General features: G+C 35.6%; 1 protein-coding gene across 2 annotated transcripts in view; it reads left to right on the plus strand.

Moving 5' to 3' along the window:
• Positions 1–17,679, plus strand: part of USP8 (ubiquitin specific peptidase 8) — a 79,415-nt gene that overhangs the window by 40,129 nt on the left and 21,607 nt on the right. For both annotated transcript variants that reach the window (XM_027840832.1, XM_027840833.1), the window contains 4 exons: positions 2,823–2,985; positions 6,189–6,333; positions 8,364–8,587; positions 14,700–15,239. In XM_027840832.1, the coding sequence (XP_027696633.1) occupies positions 2,823–2,985; positions 6,189–6,333; positions 8,364–8,587; positions 14,700–15,239 (1,072 nt within the window). The remainder of the gene's footprint in view (positions 1–2,822; positions 2,986–6,188; positions 6,334–8,363; positions 8,588–14,699; positions 15,240–17,679) is intronic.

Here is a 17,679-nt window from a genome sequence, read left to right on the forward strand (position 1 = left end):
TTGCTTTGTTATAGGTCCCCTGGAGAGATAGTCGGTCATTGATTTAATCAGAATTTTAAGTTTTTCAAAATTGTTTTTCTTTATGTCATTGTATATATAAATACAATATATTCTGCTCACTTCACTGTGCATCAGTTCATACTTCTCCATGATTCTTTGAAATTGTCTCTTGTTATTTCTTCCAATGCAAATAATATTTCATTACCTTCATTTGCCACTATTTAACCAGCTATTCCTCAATTCATGGGTATCCTCTTAATTTAGCATTTTTTCTTTCCTCCTTTTTTCTTGTATTTTCATTCTCCCCCCTCCAATATCCCTCCTTACCCCTCCCCAATGGTTCTTAGGGTGCAGTGGCAAAGAAGATAATAATGTATCTTCTTTAATGCATTTCTACTGATAATCATCTTCATTTCTGATTATCTCCTTTTTAACGTATTGCTTTTACTCTTCCTTTCCTTTTCCTTCTTAAAATGCTCAGACCAGAAGTTTTCTTATTTAACTCCCTCAAGACATTAAGGTTATGAAGGAAAATTTGTTTCTTCTCTCCCTGTTAAAATGTTAGTACTTCATCATCATATAGCCCCTTTCAATTATTCAAATAAACTTTTCTTCCTAGGTTTTACTGGATTCTTGTGCTTGCATGTCAGAGTTCCAGCTTACCTCTGATCTTTTAATCAGAAATTAAAAGACCTTTAAAGTTCCATTAAAGGTACATTTTTTTTTTATTCCTGTAGGATTATATTCAGCTTTGAAGAATCATTGATTCTTTTGCTTTTTGGAGTATTGTATTCGAAAATTTGTTCTTGTGTATAGTAGAAAGAAGCTGCTATGTCTTTTGTGATCCTGATTAGGGTTCATTGGTCCTTGAATTCTTTTTAGCCATTGCACTATTTTTTCTTTGACTTAGAAGCTCTGGACGGCATTTGCTATGACATTTAGCCATGACATTCACATTTTCTTTTGAGATTTCCATCAGGAAGAGAACACCTTCACTTTATCCTTTGGTTCTAGTAGATTAGAGCAATTTTCATTTATTATTTATTGAAATAATATCTCCAGGCTTTTAAAGAAAATTTTTTCAGGGAGACCTCAGATTTTTCTGGGTGAGTGGTTTCTGATAGCACATAACTTACATTTTCTTCTGTTTTCAGTCTTGTGATGTTATTCTATATTTCTTGTTCTTTAATTGAATCATTGATTTCTGTTTGGCCTGTTCTAATTTTCAGGGAGTACTTTACTTGTATAATATTTGCCAGTTTTGTTTTAAGCTATTTATTCTTCTACTTCTTTTCTTTAGAACTTTTATTTTATTTTTTAATCTCTTCATTTTTCTCTAGGTAGTTGAGTAGTCTGTGGAAAATACATTTTTTTCCTTTCAGTTTGTGCTTGCTATTAGAAATTTACTTTATTCTTTTAGGTTGGATTTTAGAGTATCTTTATATCAATTATAATTCTTTATCATGGTCTGTATGTTCTTATGTTTACTTATCCTCTCCAACTTTAGTGCCTCAACTAGAACTTTGTGTCTGGATCAATCTCTGCTTCCTGCTGTACTTTTGAGTGAGTGATTGGCCTTGCTGGATCTCACTTGGTTCATATAATTCCTGAGCTACTTTCACCTCCAGAAGGTTTTGGCCCTCCTGGATCATGTGGTTCAGATTTCTAAATCTTCAGGTCCCTTTCTTGAGTCTCAGGACACAGTGCCAGAGACTTTAGAATTTAAGGGCCTATGGTATCTAGGTATAAGCTTTGCCATCCCTGCAGGCACACCTCACTGGTGAGGTGCCTCTCTGGGTTGTTTCCAGCGTCCATTCTAGGGCTTCCTTGGGGGAATCCTCTTGCCCTCTCAGACCCTGTCCTGTCTTTTTGTCTGATACAGAACCTTGCACGCTACATGTTTTTCCCAACTGTCTCTGGTGGCACTGTAAGGCAACCAGCTTATTCGTCTGAGCATAAGTACTTGCTTTTCTGGCAGACCCCTTTTTCTGTTGTCCATGAACTTTGACTAACTTTCTTTGTCTTTCTAGGATGGAAGAAGTAATTTACTGTAGTTACTCCTTGGATCCATCTTTTTATTGATTTGTTTTTGATCTGTTGATAGTTTTAGGTTTTTGTTGGAGTAAGGGTATGTTCAGGCAGCTGTCTTGAGAAGAAGTCCCTTCATTTTCAAATATACCTCTTTCCCCTTTATCTCCCCAGTGAGAGCCGCTCCTAACATGGAATAAAAACATAGCAGAAAGAAAGAAAACAATTCATCCAAACAAACCAGTACATCAGCTGAGTCTGAAAGTATATGTAATATCGAACTGTAGATCTAATAATTAAATTATCTTTATTATAGTAGTAATGTGAAGAAGCATAATTAATACAATGGGCATAAATTTGGTGTATGTTTAACTAGCTATGGAATGGGTAGGACTTGAAGTTGAGTAATATAAATCAGTAGATAAATCCAAAATTATGTTATATTTGGCTATATTGGCTTTATATTTAAAATAGAGAAAGACACAGAAATATTCATTCACATTTCTCCTCAGACAAGGCCTTCATACCTCTCCTGATACTTTATTGTTGGTGACCTACCACAGGAAAAGAATTCCTTCCCTGTGGATAATTGCTAAAATGGATGAAGATAGTTGTTTTGTAGTTATTTTTCTCTTTCTCATGATTATCCCAGAAAATGTGTTCTAATTTTGTACTCTAGTAAAAGAGTTACACACAAGCTTTTATTATAAAGTTTGAATTAAGATCTATACCAGTACAATGTAATAGAAAGTCTGATGTCCTTTTGCCTCAATGCATATGTTGATAAATTTCAGAGTCACTGCTAATTCGATTGAAGCAAAACTCCCAGATAATTCTAAAGATGCATGGAAGAAGCGGGGGTGCGTTGACTATGTTGTGCTTCTTGACTGGTTTAGTTCTGCCAAAGATTTACAGCTTGGAACAACTCTGCAGAGTCTGAAAGATGCACTTTTTAAGGTTAGCAAGGTTCCTTGTTTATTTCCACCCTATAAGGTTAAAAAACAAAAGTTTCTGCTGATACCTTACAGAGCAAGAAGATGTGGTGCTTTGGGGTTGGAGTTTCTTTTCTTCTTTTCCTGCAAATTTAAACATTTATTATTGATTTGTTAAGCCCTAGAAAAGCAATGTGCTCTGGTTCAAAACAGCCATAGATATCCAAATAAATCAGAATCTCAGAAGTTTAAATTGTTATCTTGACATTTTCTCTTTCAAGAATTAGATCTTTTTCTAGTGGTTTTATTAACAAGAAGTCATTTTTAATTGCTTAGAAAAATTTAACCTTTGTTTTAGAAATTGTGACTCAAAGCTCTGAATATCAGTGTAACATAAAATTTCAGAGATTCTGCTAGCAAACAGTAATAAAACAAGGAATATTTGATTATTAATAGAGGTTGTATTTGCTATTAAATTACTGTCCTCTATACCTATTAAATGACTTCTTATCTTTGTATCCTATCACATGTCCCTTATGATCTCTTCCTCTTCCTCTTCCTCTCCTCCTTATACCCATGACCCTAGATTCTATGTGAGCTTGCCCCAGTCCCATGCCTTCATGTGGTTCACGTCTTCCAGGCTTCCTTTTACACTCCCTGCTAGATGTTTAGGTGGTAACTCCTGAAGTATAATCTAGCTTTCTTAATAATACTCTTTCTTCTGTCTTCTCCCCTCTCCCAAATCTCCAGATCTGTCCTCAGCTGTGGGGAGGCAGCATGAGAACAGGAGTGAAGGTGTCCAGAAAGTAGAAGCAAGACAGGAAGTAGTAGGATGTATGGTCTCAGACTTCTCCAACTTAGAAATGGAATCTTCCATGTTCTTAAGTATTTTGCAATAATTTTTTTTATCATTAGTAACAGTTGTCATGGGTAGTTCTGAACAGAGGCTCCAAGGGTGCTTTTGAGGGCTATATAGATGTTTTCAACAAATCCTAGGGAGGAGGATTGATATTGTCCTTTGAAACTTCACTCAGTTAAATCAGGCCAAAGGATCATAGGATTATAGATTTAGAGCTGGAAGGGACCATAGGAGATCATCTAGTTCAATCTCTCATTTTAAAAAATTTTATTTTTTCCAAAAAAAACTTTATTGATATCTGGTTTTTATGTTAGCTACATTTATTTCCCACTGTATCCCTTCTAAGATACCTGCTCTTAGAGTGAAGAATAAAAAGTGAGGAATAAGGAGAAAATGTTATGCAAAATTAGCCAGTATTTCAGAAGTATGATATAATATGTTGTATACCACACATGTGGTTACTTATTCCTTCAAGGAAGCTAGGGATGGGAAGAAAAATATTTTTATATTTCTTCCTCGAGTCCAAGTTTGGACATTTTAATTTTGTAGCATTCAGTTTTGATTCCAACCCTCCTGTTTAACAAATGAGGAAGTGAGGCCAGAAAGCTTAAACACAAGGTTGTCTGAATCAACTTTCTCAGTAAATAAAATCTTCATCAGGGCAGCTGGGTGATGCAATGAATAGAGTACTGGCCCTGGAGTCGAGAAGACTCATCTTCCTGAGTTCAGATCTGGTCTCAGACACTTACTAGCTGTGTGACCCTGAGCATGTCATTTAACCCTCTTTGCCTCAGTTTCCTCATCTGTAAAATAAGCTGGCAAACCACTCTGGTATCTTTGCCAAGAAAATCCCAAATGGGGTCACAAAGAGTCAGACACAACTGAACAACAACAATAAAAATCTTTATCAATACCTTTATATTCAAATGAAAGTTAGCTGTATGGAGTACCTTATCCATTCTAAGGGAGGTAATCTGCACAGGCACAATTAGTTCCTGTCATGGAATGCTTTAAATAGCTGTCTAGCTTTCATTTTTTTCAAAGTTCTTTGAGTTCTTTTTATAGTAGACAGGGCACTACTGATTGTTCTGAATATAGACTGGATACTTAAAATGTGATCTTTTTAAAAGGAAATGCATTTATAAATATACACTAAAAAATATACAAACTTAGCATGTTTTTAAGTCATTTACTATGACATGAATTTTTTTTTATTTCAATTTAAGGATATTTTTATCATTACTATTCTCTTCATCACTTTGTTGTTCTTGGGTTGTATACCAGCTAGATTTAGGGAAAAACAAATTGTGTCTTTTCTGTGATACCCCCTAACTTCTGCTTTCCTCCAACTAAAAAGTCTGCTAAGTTTTGTTTTTAGTTGGAGAAAAGCAGAAGTTTGCAGGAATCTGTAGCAGAGTTTTCTGCAAAAGCTGGTTGAGTTACTTATAGATTGGCAGGACACATGATGAATCCTCAAAATGAATCCTGAATTTAGGTTTCTGGAAGATTTCCCATGTACATTTTTCCCTTATATTGTAAACTGTACAAGAAGAATGAACTCATATTCTAATAATGCTTTTGCCTAAAGAGCTCAGAACACTCTTAATTTCTTTATATAGTTCATCACATTTTAGTCAGCTATAGATGGAGCGACAGAAATTATCCAACATATCCTGTTGTGGGACACAACATTTTATCTAAGCGTTGTGGCTTCAATACTTATTATTTTGCAGAATCCTTTGTGCAGATACTGGATATCATTAGGTATCTGTGTGTTCTGGTTTTTGTTCTTTTAATAGGAAAGAGCTGCTTCTTGTGGATTAGTAATTCTAAAAAGTAATATAAAGATCATCATCTAGAGATTATGGTTGACTTTGTCATAGGTTTTTTTAAATTTTGTCCTTTTCAGACCTGTAGTCTCTCAGCCTAAGAGAATTAAGAGAAACATTGGTAGTACTCGTTGGGGCCATGATCTGCCCTGATTTCTAAAACAGGCTTTTAGGACTATCTTGGTTTTTCTAAGCCATTAATTCACCTTCTATATTCACTGAAATTGTTGTTGAAAGTAAAGACAGGTTTGTTTTCTGTAGATAGAGTTTTAAATGTGAGTGTTGTCACTGGTTATTGACAAGGGAGAATTTAATCAGTGCTTTAAAATTTCTCTTTAAAGCAAGTGATCCCTGTAACTTTCTCTGAGTAATTTAGGTTTGTTTTGACTTAATGCTATATTTTCAATTTGTTATTTATTATACTTGAAAAACATGAGTTTCAAATAAAGAAGTGTGGTTTAAAAATTCAGCTTTATAGAATATTTTAAGATTCCATGAAATTGCTTTTATTTTAAAAATAATATGTATTTTGTTTTGTAGTGGGAGAGTAAAACTATCCTAAAGAATGAACCTTTAGTTTTAGAAGGAGGTTATGAAAATTGGCTCCTTTGCTATCCCCAGTTTACAACAAATGCTAAGGTAATTCCACCTGCCCGTGGCAAGACTGAAGAGGTGTCTATCTCATGTAAGTACCTTCTTTAAAACTGCATGTGTCAAAATGTTTTAAAATCAGTTGTTTACCTTTGAATAGTGCAAGGCTGAATTCTTGATTGTATTTTCATTTGTTGTTTTAAATTAAATTTTATTTTAATTAACAGAAATCTGTTTGTTTTTTCCCCAAAAAAAAGAGCTGTTATAAATATTTTTGATGTAAAGAACCTCTTCATCTTCTTTTGATGTTTTTGGCACATATGTATCATGTAGTCGTGGTATTCCTGGGTCAAAGGATATGCACAGTTTAAGTAACTTTTTGAGGCATATTTCCAAATTGCTTTCCCAAGTTCCTAGACCAGTTCACAGCTTTGCCAGCAGTGCATCAGTGTGTCCATTTTCCCACATCCCCTCCAACATATGTAATTTTCCTTTTTTTTTTTCTTTCTTGGTCAGTTTTGCCAGATTGATTGGTACAAGATGGAACCTCAGGGTTGCTTAATTTTCTTTTCTTTTCTTTTCTTTTTTTTTTGTGTGGGTCAGTCGGGGTTAAGTGACTTGCCCAGGGTCACACAGCTAGTGAGTTGCTTGATTTTCATTTCTCTAATTATTAGTGATTTTGAGCATGTTTTCACATGACTATAAACAACTTGTTTTTTTTTCCCTTCTGAACTGCCTGTTTATATTCTTTGACCTTTTATCAATTGAGGGATTGCTGTTAGTGTTACAAATTTAAATCACTTACTTATGTACTACAGAAATAAGATTTTTATCAAAGAAATTTGCCTCAGAGATTTTTTTCTCAGTTATCTTTCCCTTCTAATCTTACCCGTATTCAAGTTGTTTGTGCAAAACCTTTTTACTTTTATGGAATCAAAATTGTCCCTTTTATCTTCTGTGCTACTCTCTATCCTTTGTTTGGTCATGAAATCATTCCCTATCCACAGATCTGAAAGGAAATTCAGCATTTCTTTAATTTGCTTATCATGTGACTCTTTATGGCTAAATCATATAGTCATTTGGAGTTTATCTTGGTATTTGGCATACAGTGTTTTTAACCTAATTTCTGCTAGACTATTGTCCAATTTTCCTAGTAGTTTTTGTTAAATAGTGAGTCCTTTCCAGTAACTGGAGTCTTTGAGTTTTGTTTTGTTTTTTTTTTTTTTAAACACAAAGTTACTAGGTTTGTTTGCTTTGGTATGTTGTTTACCTAATCTATACTATTTATGGACTTCTGTTTTTTTAATCAATACCAAATTGTTTTGAAGGTTATTCTTTTGTACTAAACTAGTTTGAGATCTGGTACTATTGGGCCCTCCTCCTCCCCACCTTTTTTTCCCATTAATTCTGTTGAGTTTCATGACCTCCAAATGAGTTTGTTTTTTTTTAGTTAGATAAAGTAATCCTTTGGTAGTTTGATTAGTATGACATCGAGTAAACAAAATTATTTAGCTAGGATTGTCATCTTAATTATATTGACTCAGGCTACGCATGAGCATTTAATATTTTTGCAATTTTTTTAGGTCTGTATTTCTATAAGTGTCTTATAGTTGTATTCATGTAGTCTCTGTGTGTGTCTTGGTAGGTAGTCTCTGAAGTATTTTATGTGTTTTATAGTTTTAAAATTGAATTCCCTTTCTTTCCCTTCCTGCTGTGCTTTGTTGGGATTAGACAGAAATGATGATGATTTTTGTGGGTTTTAGTTTATAAACTTCAACTTTGATGAAGTTATTGTTTCATTTAATTTTTGGTCAACTCTCTAGGATTTTCTGTATCTGATTATTCCCTCAATTTTTTTCTTTGCCTTTCGAAATAGCTAGCATTGCTAGGAAAGTATCACATAGTAGTGGTGACAGTGAACATCCTGGATTCCCACCTTCCCTCCCAAAATCTTATTGGAATGGCCTGTAGTTTAGCTTCATTACGTACATTGTTGGCTCTTCATTTTAGATTGAGCATAATATTTACATTAGGTATATACTTGTGCTTGTGTTTTGTTTGATAGATACAAAAAAAATTTATTTTTTAAAAATTAAATTCAGACTTTGTTTTTGTGGCTTCTAGTGGATTTTACATATCCTTCACTAGAAGAGCCAGTTCCTGCTCACCCTGCAGCCCAGATGCAACCTTCTTCTGTAACTGTTAATGAAAATGCGGAATTGGGAAATAATCAAGAGAGAATGGGATCACTTAGTATATTAACTCCAGTTGGACCAGTTGCTGCTGCTTCTAAATCTGATGATTCATCTGTACCTAATCCAACATGTATTGTGAAAAGTGTTCCTCAGGTATGTTCTTAATACTCTAATTAAGACTATAACTGTCTCGTTTAGGTGATTGATAGAAATCCTTCCCTCGTATACAAAGTAAAACTGCTAAAGCAATATGCGTATAGATATATAGATATCTTTAGTTTTATATTTAAATTTAGATGAAATTCTTATAACTCAAATCCCTTTACCACACGTGCTATTTCTTTTATAATTTTAGTGTTTAAATTTATTTTAAAATTAAATACAAAATAAGAAAAGAAAAAAAAAACATTGCCATGTACTCAGCCGAACATAAGAGAGCATTCATTATAAAGCTATACATTTCCATTTCAAGAAAACCTATATAATGAATACTACACATTATTTTTTAAAGCTGTCCATCTTTTTTTGCCTTCTTTTGTCCTCTGCTATGTACTTTTTGCTTTATTTTTTTCCCCTCTCTCCACCCTTCCCCCCATCCCCCCAAGGCTACAGTTAACACGGTGTGTATATATGTGTGTGTGTGTGTTTATATATATTCACATACACACTCATATATGTACATACATATGCATAGATATCTATAAACATATACATATATACACATATACACTCAAACGCATATACAAAAGAACGTATTATGTTTGTTTCCACTTGTCATCTGCTTCTCTGAAGGTAGTTAGTGTCTTCCTTCATAAGTCCAAGTCTTTCCATATTTTTCTAAATCCACCAGCTCATCATTTCTTACACCACAATATTCTGAGCCAATCACATTCTATCTGGGAGATTATCTGTGAGAGTTTTTTTCCCAATTTTCTGCATTTCCTCTATTCTTGGCTACATAGGTTTTATTTATACAGGAATTTTTTAATTTAAAATAATCAAAATTGTCCATTTTACTCTTCAGCACTACTCTCGCCTTATAATATGGTTTAAGGTCTGATACTTACTGAATCTAGAACGTTCACATGTTTTTCCTCTGGTTTCCTTGAAGTTCCTGATTCTCTACTCTTCCAAATGAATGCTGTTATTATTTTCCTGACTCAGTAAGATAAATTTTTAGTAATTTGATTGGGATGGCATTACATAAATAGATTAGGTAAAATTATCATTTTTAAAATTATAATAACTTTACCTACTCATGCACAATGAATAACTGAATTACTTCAATTATTTGGATCTGACTTTGTATAAAAGGTGTTTTGTGTTTATATTCATATAGTTCCTATGTCTGTTTTGGCAGGTATACTCTCATATTTTTTTTTTATATTGTCTAGTTATTTTATGTGGTCTAAAATCATTGATTAATATGGTTGACACATAGTGTAGTTTCCCTGTTTTTCTCTTTGGATTAAATCTGATTTTAGCTTTAACTTTTTCTGAAATTATGATTACTAACCCTGCTTTTTTACATAATAAATTCTACTGTTTGTCTTTATTTTATGTTTGTGTGTATCTCAAATTTTTTATAGCATTTACTGAAAGCAGCGTATTATTGAATTCAGATTTTTAATTTGCTATCAATTTCCATTTTATAAGTAAATTCATTCCATTCATATTCTAAACTATAATTACTTGTATATTTTCCTCCTTTCTTTTTTCCTCACTATCCTTCTCACCTTATTCCTATCCCTCCTTGCTCCTCTACTTGCCTTACTCTCCTATTCCTTAACCTAGAAGAGCTCCCTCCCAGAATCCCTCCCATATCCTTTCCCTCTACCCTATCCCCTTACCATCTTATTTCTTTCTGAATTTAGAAGATTTTTATACCCTTCTAAATATATATATATATATATAGTCCCCTCTTTATCCCATTCCTATTAATCTACACACCTTTCTGTACCCTCTCTTATCCTTATCCCTCCCTTATCTTCTCCCCTCTCCCTACCCCCTTACCCTCGTATTTCTTTCTGAATTTAGAAGACTTTTATACACACACACACACACACACACACACACACACACACACACGTATACATATGTATTGTTCCCTCTTTAACCCATTCCCAGTGAGAGTAGGGTTCCAGAACTGCCAGTCCTCCTCCACCATCTAATTCCTCTGTATCAGTTCTTCTTCTTGCATCTCATTTGTATGAGATAATTACTCTTTTTAAACTTTTCCTGTATCATATTTTGCTTTTTAGAATCACACCATACTCAGTTCTACCCCACTCTTTCTTTGGAACTACCCAATTATTAATGACAATCTTAGATATATGGTTTATGTTTCCACATGTAAAAAGTAAACAATTTGTCCTTATTGAGTCCCTTGTAATTAGTGTTTGATGTTTATCTCACGTTTCTCTTGGTTCTTGTATGTCAAAATTTCTATTAAGTTCTGGTCTTTTTGCAATAAAATTCTGAAAGTCTGTCAATTCATTGAATGCCCATTTTGTTTTTTGGGGTTGGAACACATGTATGGTTCTGCCATATATGAATTGTTTTTTTCTTGTTGCTCCTAATATTTTCTCCTTACCTGGGGGTTTCAGAATTTGACTATGATATTCCTGTAGGTTTTCCTCTGAGAATCTCTTTCAGGTGGTGATCAGTGGATTTTTTTCTATTTCTACTTTCCCCCTTTTGTTCTAACACTACAGGACAATTTTCTTTAATTGTTTCTTATGTTATTGTATCAAGATTCTTTTTTTGACTGTGGCTTTTAGGCAGTCTGATTATTCTTATTTTTTCTCTTCTTGATCTGTTCTCGAGATCAGTTGTTTTTCTTATAAGATGTTTCACATTCTCTTGTATTTTTTTCGTTCTTTATATTTTGTTTTATTATTTCTTGATCTCTTATAACTTCACTGACTTCCCCTTGCCCAATTCTAATTTTCAAGGAGTCATTTTCTTCCTTAAGATTCTAAATCTCCTTTTCCAATTGGTTCACTTTGTTTTCATAATCTTCATGTTTTTCTTGGATTTTTTTTTTTTAAATCCCTCAATCTCTCTTTTTGAAGTTTTTTTTTGAGTTTTTCTATGAATACTTTTTTGGGCAGGTGACCACTTGACGTTATTCTTTGGGGTAGGAGAGGCTTTTTTTGCTTCAGTGTCTTCTTCTGAAGGTGAACCCCAGTCTTTTCTATTCCCATAGTAACTGTCTATGATTGGGTTCTTTCTCCTTTGCATGCTCATTTAAAAAAAATTAGTAGCTTGTTATTATAATCACCTCTAATCCTGGGGTGTGGGGGATGGTACCTCTGGCCTCAAGTCCTTCTTGCTGTTATTTTTTGAGCTTTGTCCAGGGTCCAACTTCTGCACTCCTTTTCCTCTCCAGTCCATAGCTGGGTCTCCCTGGCACACTATGCTGGAAATGTTCTTACTCCCTGAGAGCCCTCTAGTGGCTATGACCTTCAGTTCTCCACTCTAACCTAGAACCAAGACCAAGACCTCAGTTCTCCTGTAAGTGTCCACACCAGCAGCATCACTGCCCCACTGCTTCTGTAACTCACTGGGCATGTGCTAGTTCCTTCTTACCCAGGACCATGTTTCAACAGCACAACTGGGCCTGGCATCCCTTGTCAGCAGAAGCCAGTCTCAATCTTCCCCCACATAGACGCTGTCTCCCCACATTGTCGGGGAGATGAAAATTCCTGTGGCTGAGTTCGAGGCTACCTCCCAGCCCAGCTGCTCCCAGGGCTTGTCAGCATGCTGTTTCAGTGGAGCTGACCTGGAGTTATTTACATTTCACTCACGCCAAACCTCTGTCCTGGGATCATTCTTTGGATCTTCTCCAGTTGTCCCAGGAGGACCACTGTTCTTCCCCAGTTCTTGTTTATTTTTGCCTCTCTGTGTTCACTCTGAGGTGCTAGTTTGTTTTCTTCATGGAAGAAATCTGGAGAGCTTGGAATTTTCTGACCCACTCTGCCATCTTCCCAGAATCCTCTCAATTTAAGGGATTTACAAATGCTGTTTCAGTAGTAGTCTAACAAAGCTGTTAGACTAAGCTTCAGCTGTTGGTTCACTTAATAACAACAATAACGTTGATGATGCTTGTCTAGCACTTTAAGGATTGAAGCTCGTGGTCATTTGATCCTCAGAGCAATAATCAGTGTGATGCTGGTGAAAAAAGTATCAGATTTAGTGTTAGAGAACTTGCTTTCAAATCCTGACTTTGCCACTTACTACCTTTATGACCTTGGGCAAGTCACTAATATTCTCTGTTCCTTACTTTCTTTGACTATAAAATCAGGGAATTGGTTAGGTGGCATTTGAAGTCACTTCTATGTCTAAATCTAGGATCCTGTGATTCTCATTTTTCAAATGAGGACACCGTGGCTGCTGGTAAATGATAGTGAATGTCAGACATGGAATTTGAACCCAAATCTTCCCAATTCCACGTCTAGCACTCTATCAACTGTATAATGAAATAAAACAAAAGTTTGGTTTTATTTTTTGTTTTTTTAAACAATTCAACAGTCCCTTGGAATTCATTCTAATAATGACTATCTTCTAGTATTTTCCTGAATACTGTTGCCAACAGAGGTATGCCATAATAGAGAGGGCACATATCCAAGGAATTCTAGTGACTACAGAGCTGGTTTTGAAGCTAGGAAGACATGGATTTAACTACTGGCTGTGACACATCCTAGCTCTGTGACCAGTCCTGGATAGTTCACTTAACTTCCCTGTCTAAGATGATATATTTCAGAGAAGTCGTTGACCTCCACTGGCAGAGGGAGTCCCTAAGCATGAGGTACCAACATCGATGAAATGATAAGTCTAGTTTCTGTTTCTATATTGTTGACTCTGTAATGTTTGCACAGAATAGATACAGGCTTCCTGTTGGTAGTTGATTATCATTCTGAAATATATGACTGAAGAATTTTTCCCCCCAAAATTTCAACATGCAAACAGCAAGTATATTTTGGAAATTTTTAGTCCAAAAGTAACTGAAAAGTAATAGATCCCAACATCTTTCCTCCATTCATTCGATCATTTTTTTTTAAAAATGAAAGTTAAAACTGATTCTTTCTTGGACTTCACCCAATTTAAGGTTTCTTTTTCAGCAGTAATATTTCATATCCCTTTTCTCAAATATTGCTGACTTATATTTAAGGTTTTGATCAGAAGACATTTGGTTTAATAATAATAATAACAACTAGCTTTTATGCAGCACTTTAAGTTTTGTAAAGCTGTATTTCATTTGATTCTCATATCAATGTTGTGAGGTATGTGCTTTTATTATCCCCATTTTGCAGATGAGAGAACTAAGTCTAAGAGAGATTTAATTGACTTGCCTGTGGTCACACAGCTAGTGAGTGTCTTGTGGCAGGATTTTAACTCAGGCCTTCCTGACTCCAAGTCTAGAAATTTATCATTTGCCCTATGTGGCAGTTTCCTTTTAATAGAAATTTAGAAGATCTGATTCTTTATTATTCAGGATCTTTTGTCCTTAATAAAACAGGCAAAAAATGGGCATGATGGTGATTTAGTAGTACATTTTTCAGAAATGAATTTTAAATTTTAGAGATACTCATTATATTTATGTGATCATATGGATTGAATATTAGTAATTTTTTAGCACCAGAAACCAAATTATTTTAACTCTGACCCTTTAGTGTGCCAACCTGTCTTGAATGAGGAATGTATAAAAGAAGAGAAGCCTGTGAGCAAAATGCAGCTGAAGGTGGGGTGGATGGCTTGATGAGGGAAGCTGCTTCATCTGTTGCCTAGGATTTGCATCTTTTGTACTCTAGTGTAGTATTAATGTACTAATTAAACATTGATAAGAGAAATTAATACGATCCATTGAAGCGTTTAAGGAATTTAGACAATTTACGTATAATTACTTGACTTGACTCGTTTGCTCAATTCATTGAAAAGAAATTGGTTTTGTAGGATATTTAATGACTACATACTTTCCAAGTCCAAGCTTTTTATTTTGGTCAGAAGATAGCAGCTCTTATCCATACATCATGTTAAATTAAAGGGAAGTGAGAGCCATATCCTTAAACACTTGAGTGGTGTATGAGGTTTCATTTAAGTTTTTTCTTTCTAATCTTTTACAAAATCACATATCTTAGTGACACCTAAAGGTAATTGTCTGCCTTTATTATATGAAAACATATGGTTTCAAAAACTGAAATTAAATTTCTTGAAATTTTGATAGCATTTCTATGTATGTCATACTTTGTTTTTATTACTCCAGATTGATCGCAGTAAGAAGCCGCCAACCAAATTGCCTGATGATCACGTACTAAAATCTGAAGTGACGGACCTTGATCATCAGCTTCCACAGAGTGGGAAGGCTGTTCCTGATCGTTCCACAAAGCCAGTATATGCCCCAGTGGTAGATGCTTTAACAGAGGAAGAAAAGATTCGTATCCATGCAGAAACTACGCTTCTGATTGAGAAGAGCAAACGAGAGAAAGAGCTTCGGGAAAGGCGGCAAGAGGAACAGAGAGAGAGACTGAAGAGGGAGGAGCTGGAGCAGAAAGCCGGAGAGAACCTGGAGGCCGAGGAGAGAGAGGAGGGAGCCAGGCCACAACAGGAGGATGAGGGAAGTGACACGAAGGAGGTGAAGGAGGCGGGAGGAGCAAGAGGGCCAACCAGAAGGGAGCGTGAATTGGCAGAGCCTGCAAAGCCCGTGGAAGACCAAGAGAAAGGATGTCAAACGCCAGAAATCCAGAAGAAACCAGAAACGGATGTCTCCCGCTCATCTGGGCCAGCAGATCCAGGTCCCAGCAAGGTAAGTAAGCTAGAAAAGCTCAGCACAGAATACCAGCCAACCAAAAGGGTTGGCAGATGGTGGCACCGTAGTCATGGAGCGAGCAGCGGGCTCTGTGAGGCACTTTGCTAGCTGTGGGACCCTGGGCAGGCCACTGTACCTCAGGCATCCAGTTTGCACATCTGTAAAAATTGGAGTGATGATAGCACCTGCCTCTTAGGGCTGCTGTGAATTTCAAATGAGATAGTGCTATATAAACGCTGCTAATGCTGTTATATTTTCCAGAAGAGAATGGTGCTACTGACAGTATACCGTGGAGATAGATTTGTGCTGATAGCTCTATACTCTGTGGTCCAGTCACTTTTATTTTTTAAATTTTATTTATTTACTTTTAGTTTATAGCATTCACTTCCATAAGATTTTGAGTTCCAAATTTTCTCCCCATCTCTCCCCTCCCTTGACCTCACCCCAAGAAGGCGTGCAATTTGATATAGGCTCTGCATATACATTCATATTAAACCTTTTTTCACAGTAGTCATGTTGTAAAGAAGAATTAGAATCAATGTGAAAAACCATGAGAAAGAAGAAACAAAAAAAAGATAGAGCAAATAATATGCCTTGATCTGCATTCAGACTCCAGACTTCTTTCTCTGGATATGGATAGCATTTTCCATCATGAGTCTTTTGCAGTTGTCTTAGATCCTTGCATTGCTGAGAGATGAGTCTATCAAAGTTAGTCATCATGTCCAGTCACTTTTAAAACCACCTTTTTGGAACAGGCCTTTCAAATTAGGATTTCAATGTGTGCCTTATTAGCAATATGCTTAACCATTTGAAATAAACAACTATAGTCTTCCTTTGTGATATGTCTGTAAGAAAGCGTAAAACAGATTGTGTGTCCTCACTTGTTAGAACAATGGAGAAATAGATGCCTGCTATTATTCCACATGCTAAATTTAATATTCATGCTGTTTATATATCCAGAAAATCCATATCAGGGCATCTAGGTGCTTATTTTTGGTGTCATTTTTATTGTCTCAATTTCTGCTTCCTCTGTTTAAGTAATGCCATCAGGAACTTCTTAAAATTCAAGTATCTGGTATTTTTTTCTCTTTATACATTGTCAAGTAACTAACAAAAGCCAAACATATATCTGACTAACATTTTAGGTCCAGAATACACATTTGAAAAATAGTATATTTTATTAAATCAAATTGGTTTTATGTAAATGTAAAGCAAAATATTACTTTATAGGGTGTGAATAATCTTAACGGAGGCAAAAATAGCATCTTAATACAGTTGTCAACTTCTAAAGTCCCTAAAATAGTACTTTGGACATGTCACTAATGTTCACATCCAGTAACATTTCACTTGGCTGCCAACTTCAGCCATCTAAAAAATAAACCAAAAAGGCCTCTAGAGGTCCAGCCAAAATAAATATCAGACAATCCGTATATTAAAACTTGCCAGTCAGTCAATGAGCATTTTTTTCAGAGCCTACTATGTGCCAGGAACTGATAGGTCCCGGGCATGCAAGGACCAAAATAAAAGAATCCTTGCCCTCAGGGAGCACATATTCTCCCTGGGTTGGGGAGGGGAGAATATCAAGGACACATTAATCAATACAAAGAAATTGGGAGGAGGTCTTCAGGAATGGCCTCATATTTGAAGTGCCACTTTTGCTAAACTTTGAAAAGAGCGAAGTGTGAGGAATAGCATGAAGATGTTGAATGTTTATATGGATAAAAGTAAGTTGGGCCTTTAGAGTACAGAAAGGGAGAATAAGATGTAATAGTTCTTGGACAGATTGTAAAGAACTTTCAGTGCCAAATATGGGAGTTTGTATTTTTTCCTAGAGGCAGTAGAAACTACTGATGCTTTTTTTTAGCAGAGGGTTAAGGGGGTAACATAATCATACCTGTGTATCATTTTGCATATGTGATGGATTGAAGCAAGGGGAGATGTAAGGCAGGGAGACCAGTTGGAGTCTTTTGCCTCCAATTAGAGGCTATTGCAGTAGACCAGGCAAAAAATTATGAAGGCCTGAACAAAGATGGCTGTGCCGGTTAATAAGCATTTATTAAACACCGTATACTATGCTAAACATTGGGAATACAAGAAAGGCCCACCCAAAAAAACCTCGAAACACAATCCCTGCTGTCAAGAAGTTTTCAGTCTAATAAGAGTGAAGAGAAGGGGTTGGATGAGATATGTTGTAAAGGTAAAATTTGACAAGACTTGGCAGTTGATTAAGTTGCTAGGGCAGGGTGAGTCAGAATGAAGGGTTAAGAATGACTTAAAAGTTTTGAACCTTTTGGGGCAGCTAGGTGGTGCGGTGGATAGAACACCAGCCCTGGATTCAGGAGGACTTGAGTTCAAAATCAGCCTCAGACACATAACACTAACTGTGTGACCCTGGGCAAGTCACTAAATCCCATTGCCTAACCAAAAAAAAAAAAAA

This window comes from Vombatus ursinus, unplaced genomic scaffold, assembly GCF_900497805.2.
Source record: "Vombatus ursinus unplaced genomic scaffold, bare-nosed wombat genome assembly UNPS02014848.1, whole genome shotgun sequence".
Taxonomy (NCBI): Eukaryota; Metazoa; Chordata; class Mammalia; order Diprotodontia; family Vombatidae; genus Vombatus; species Vombatus ursinus.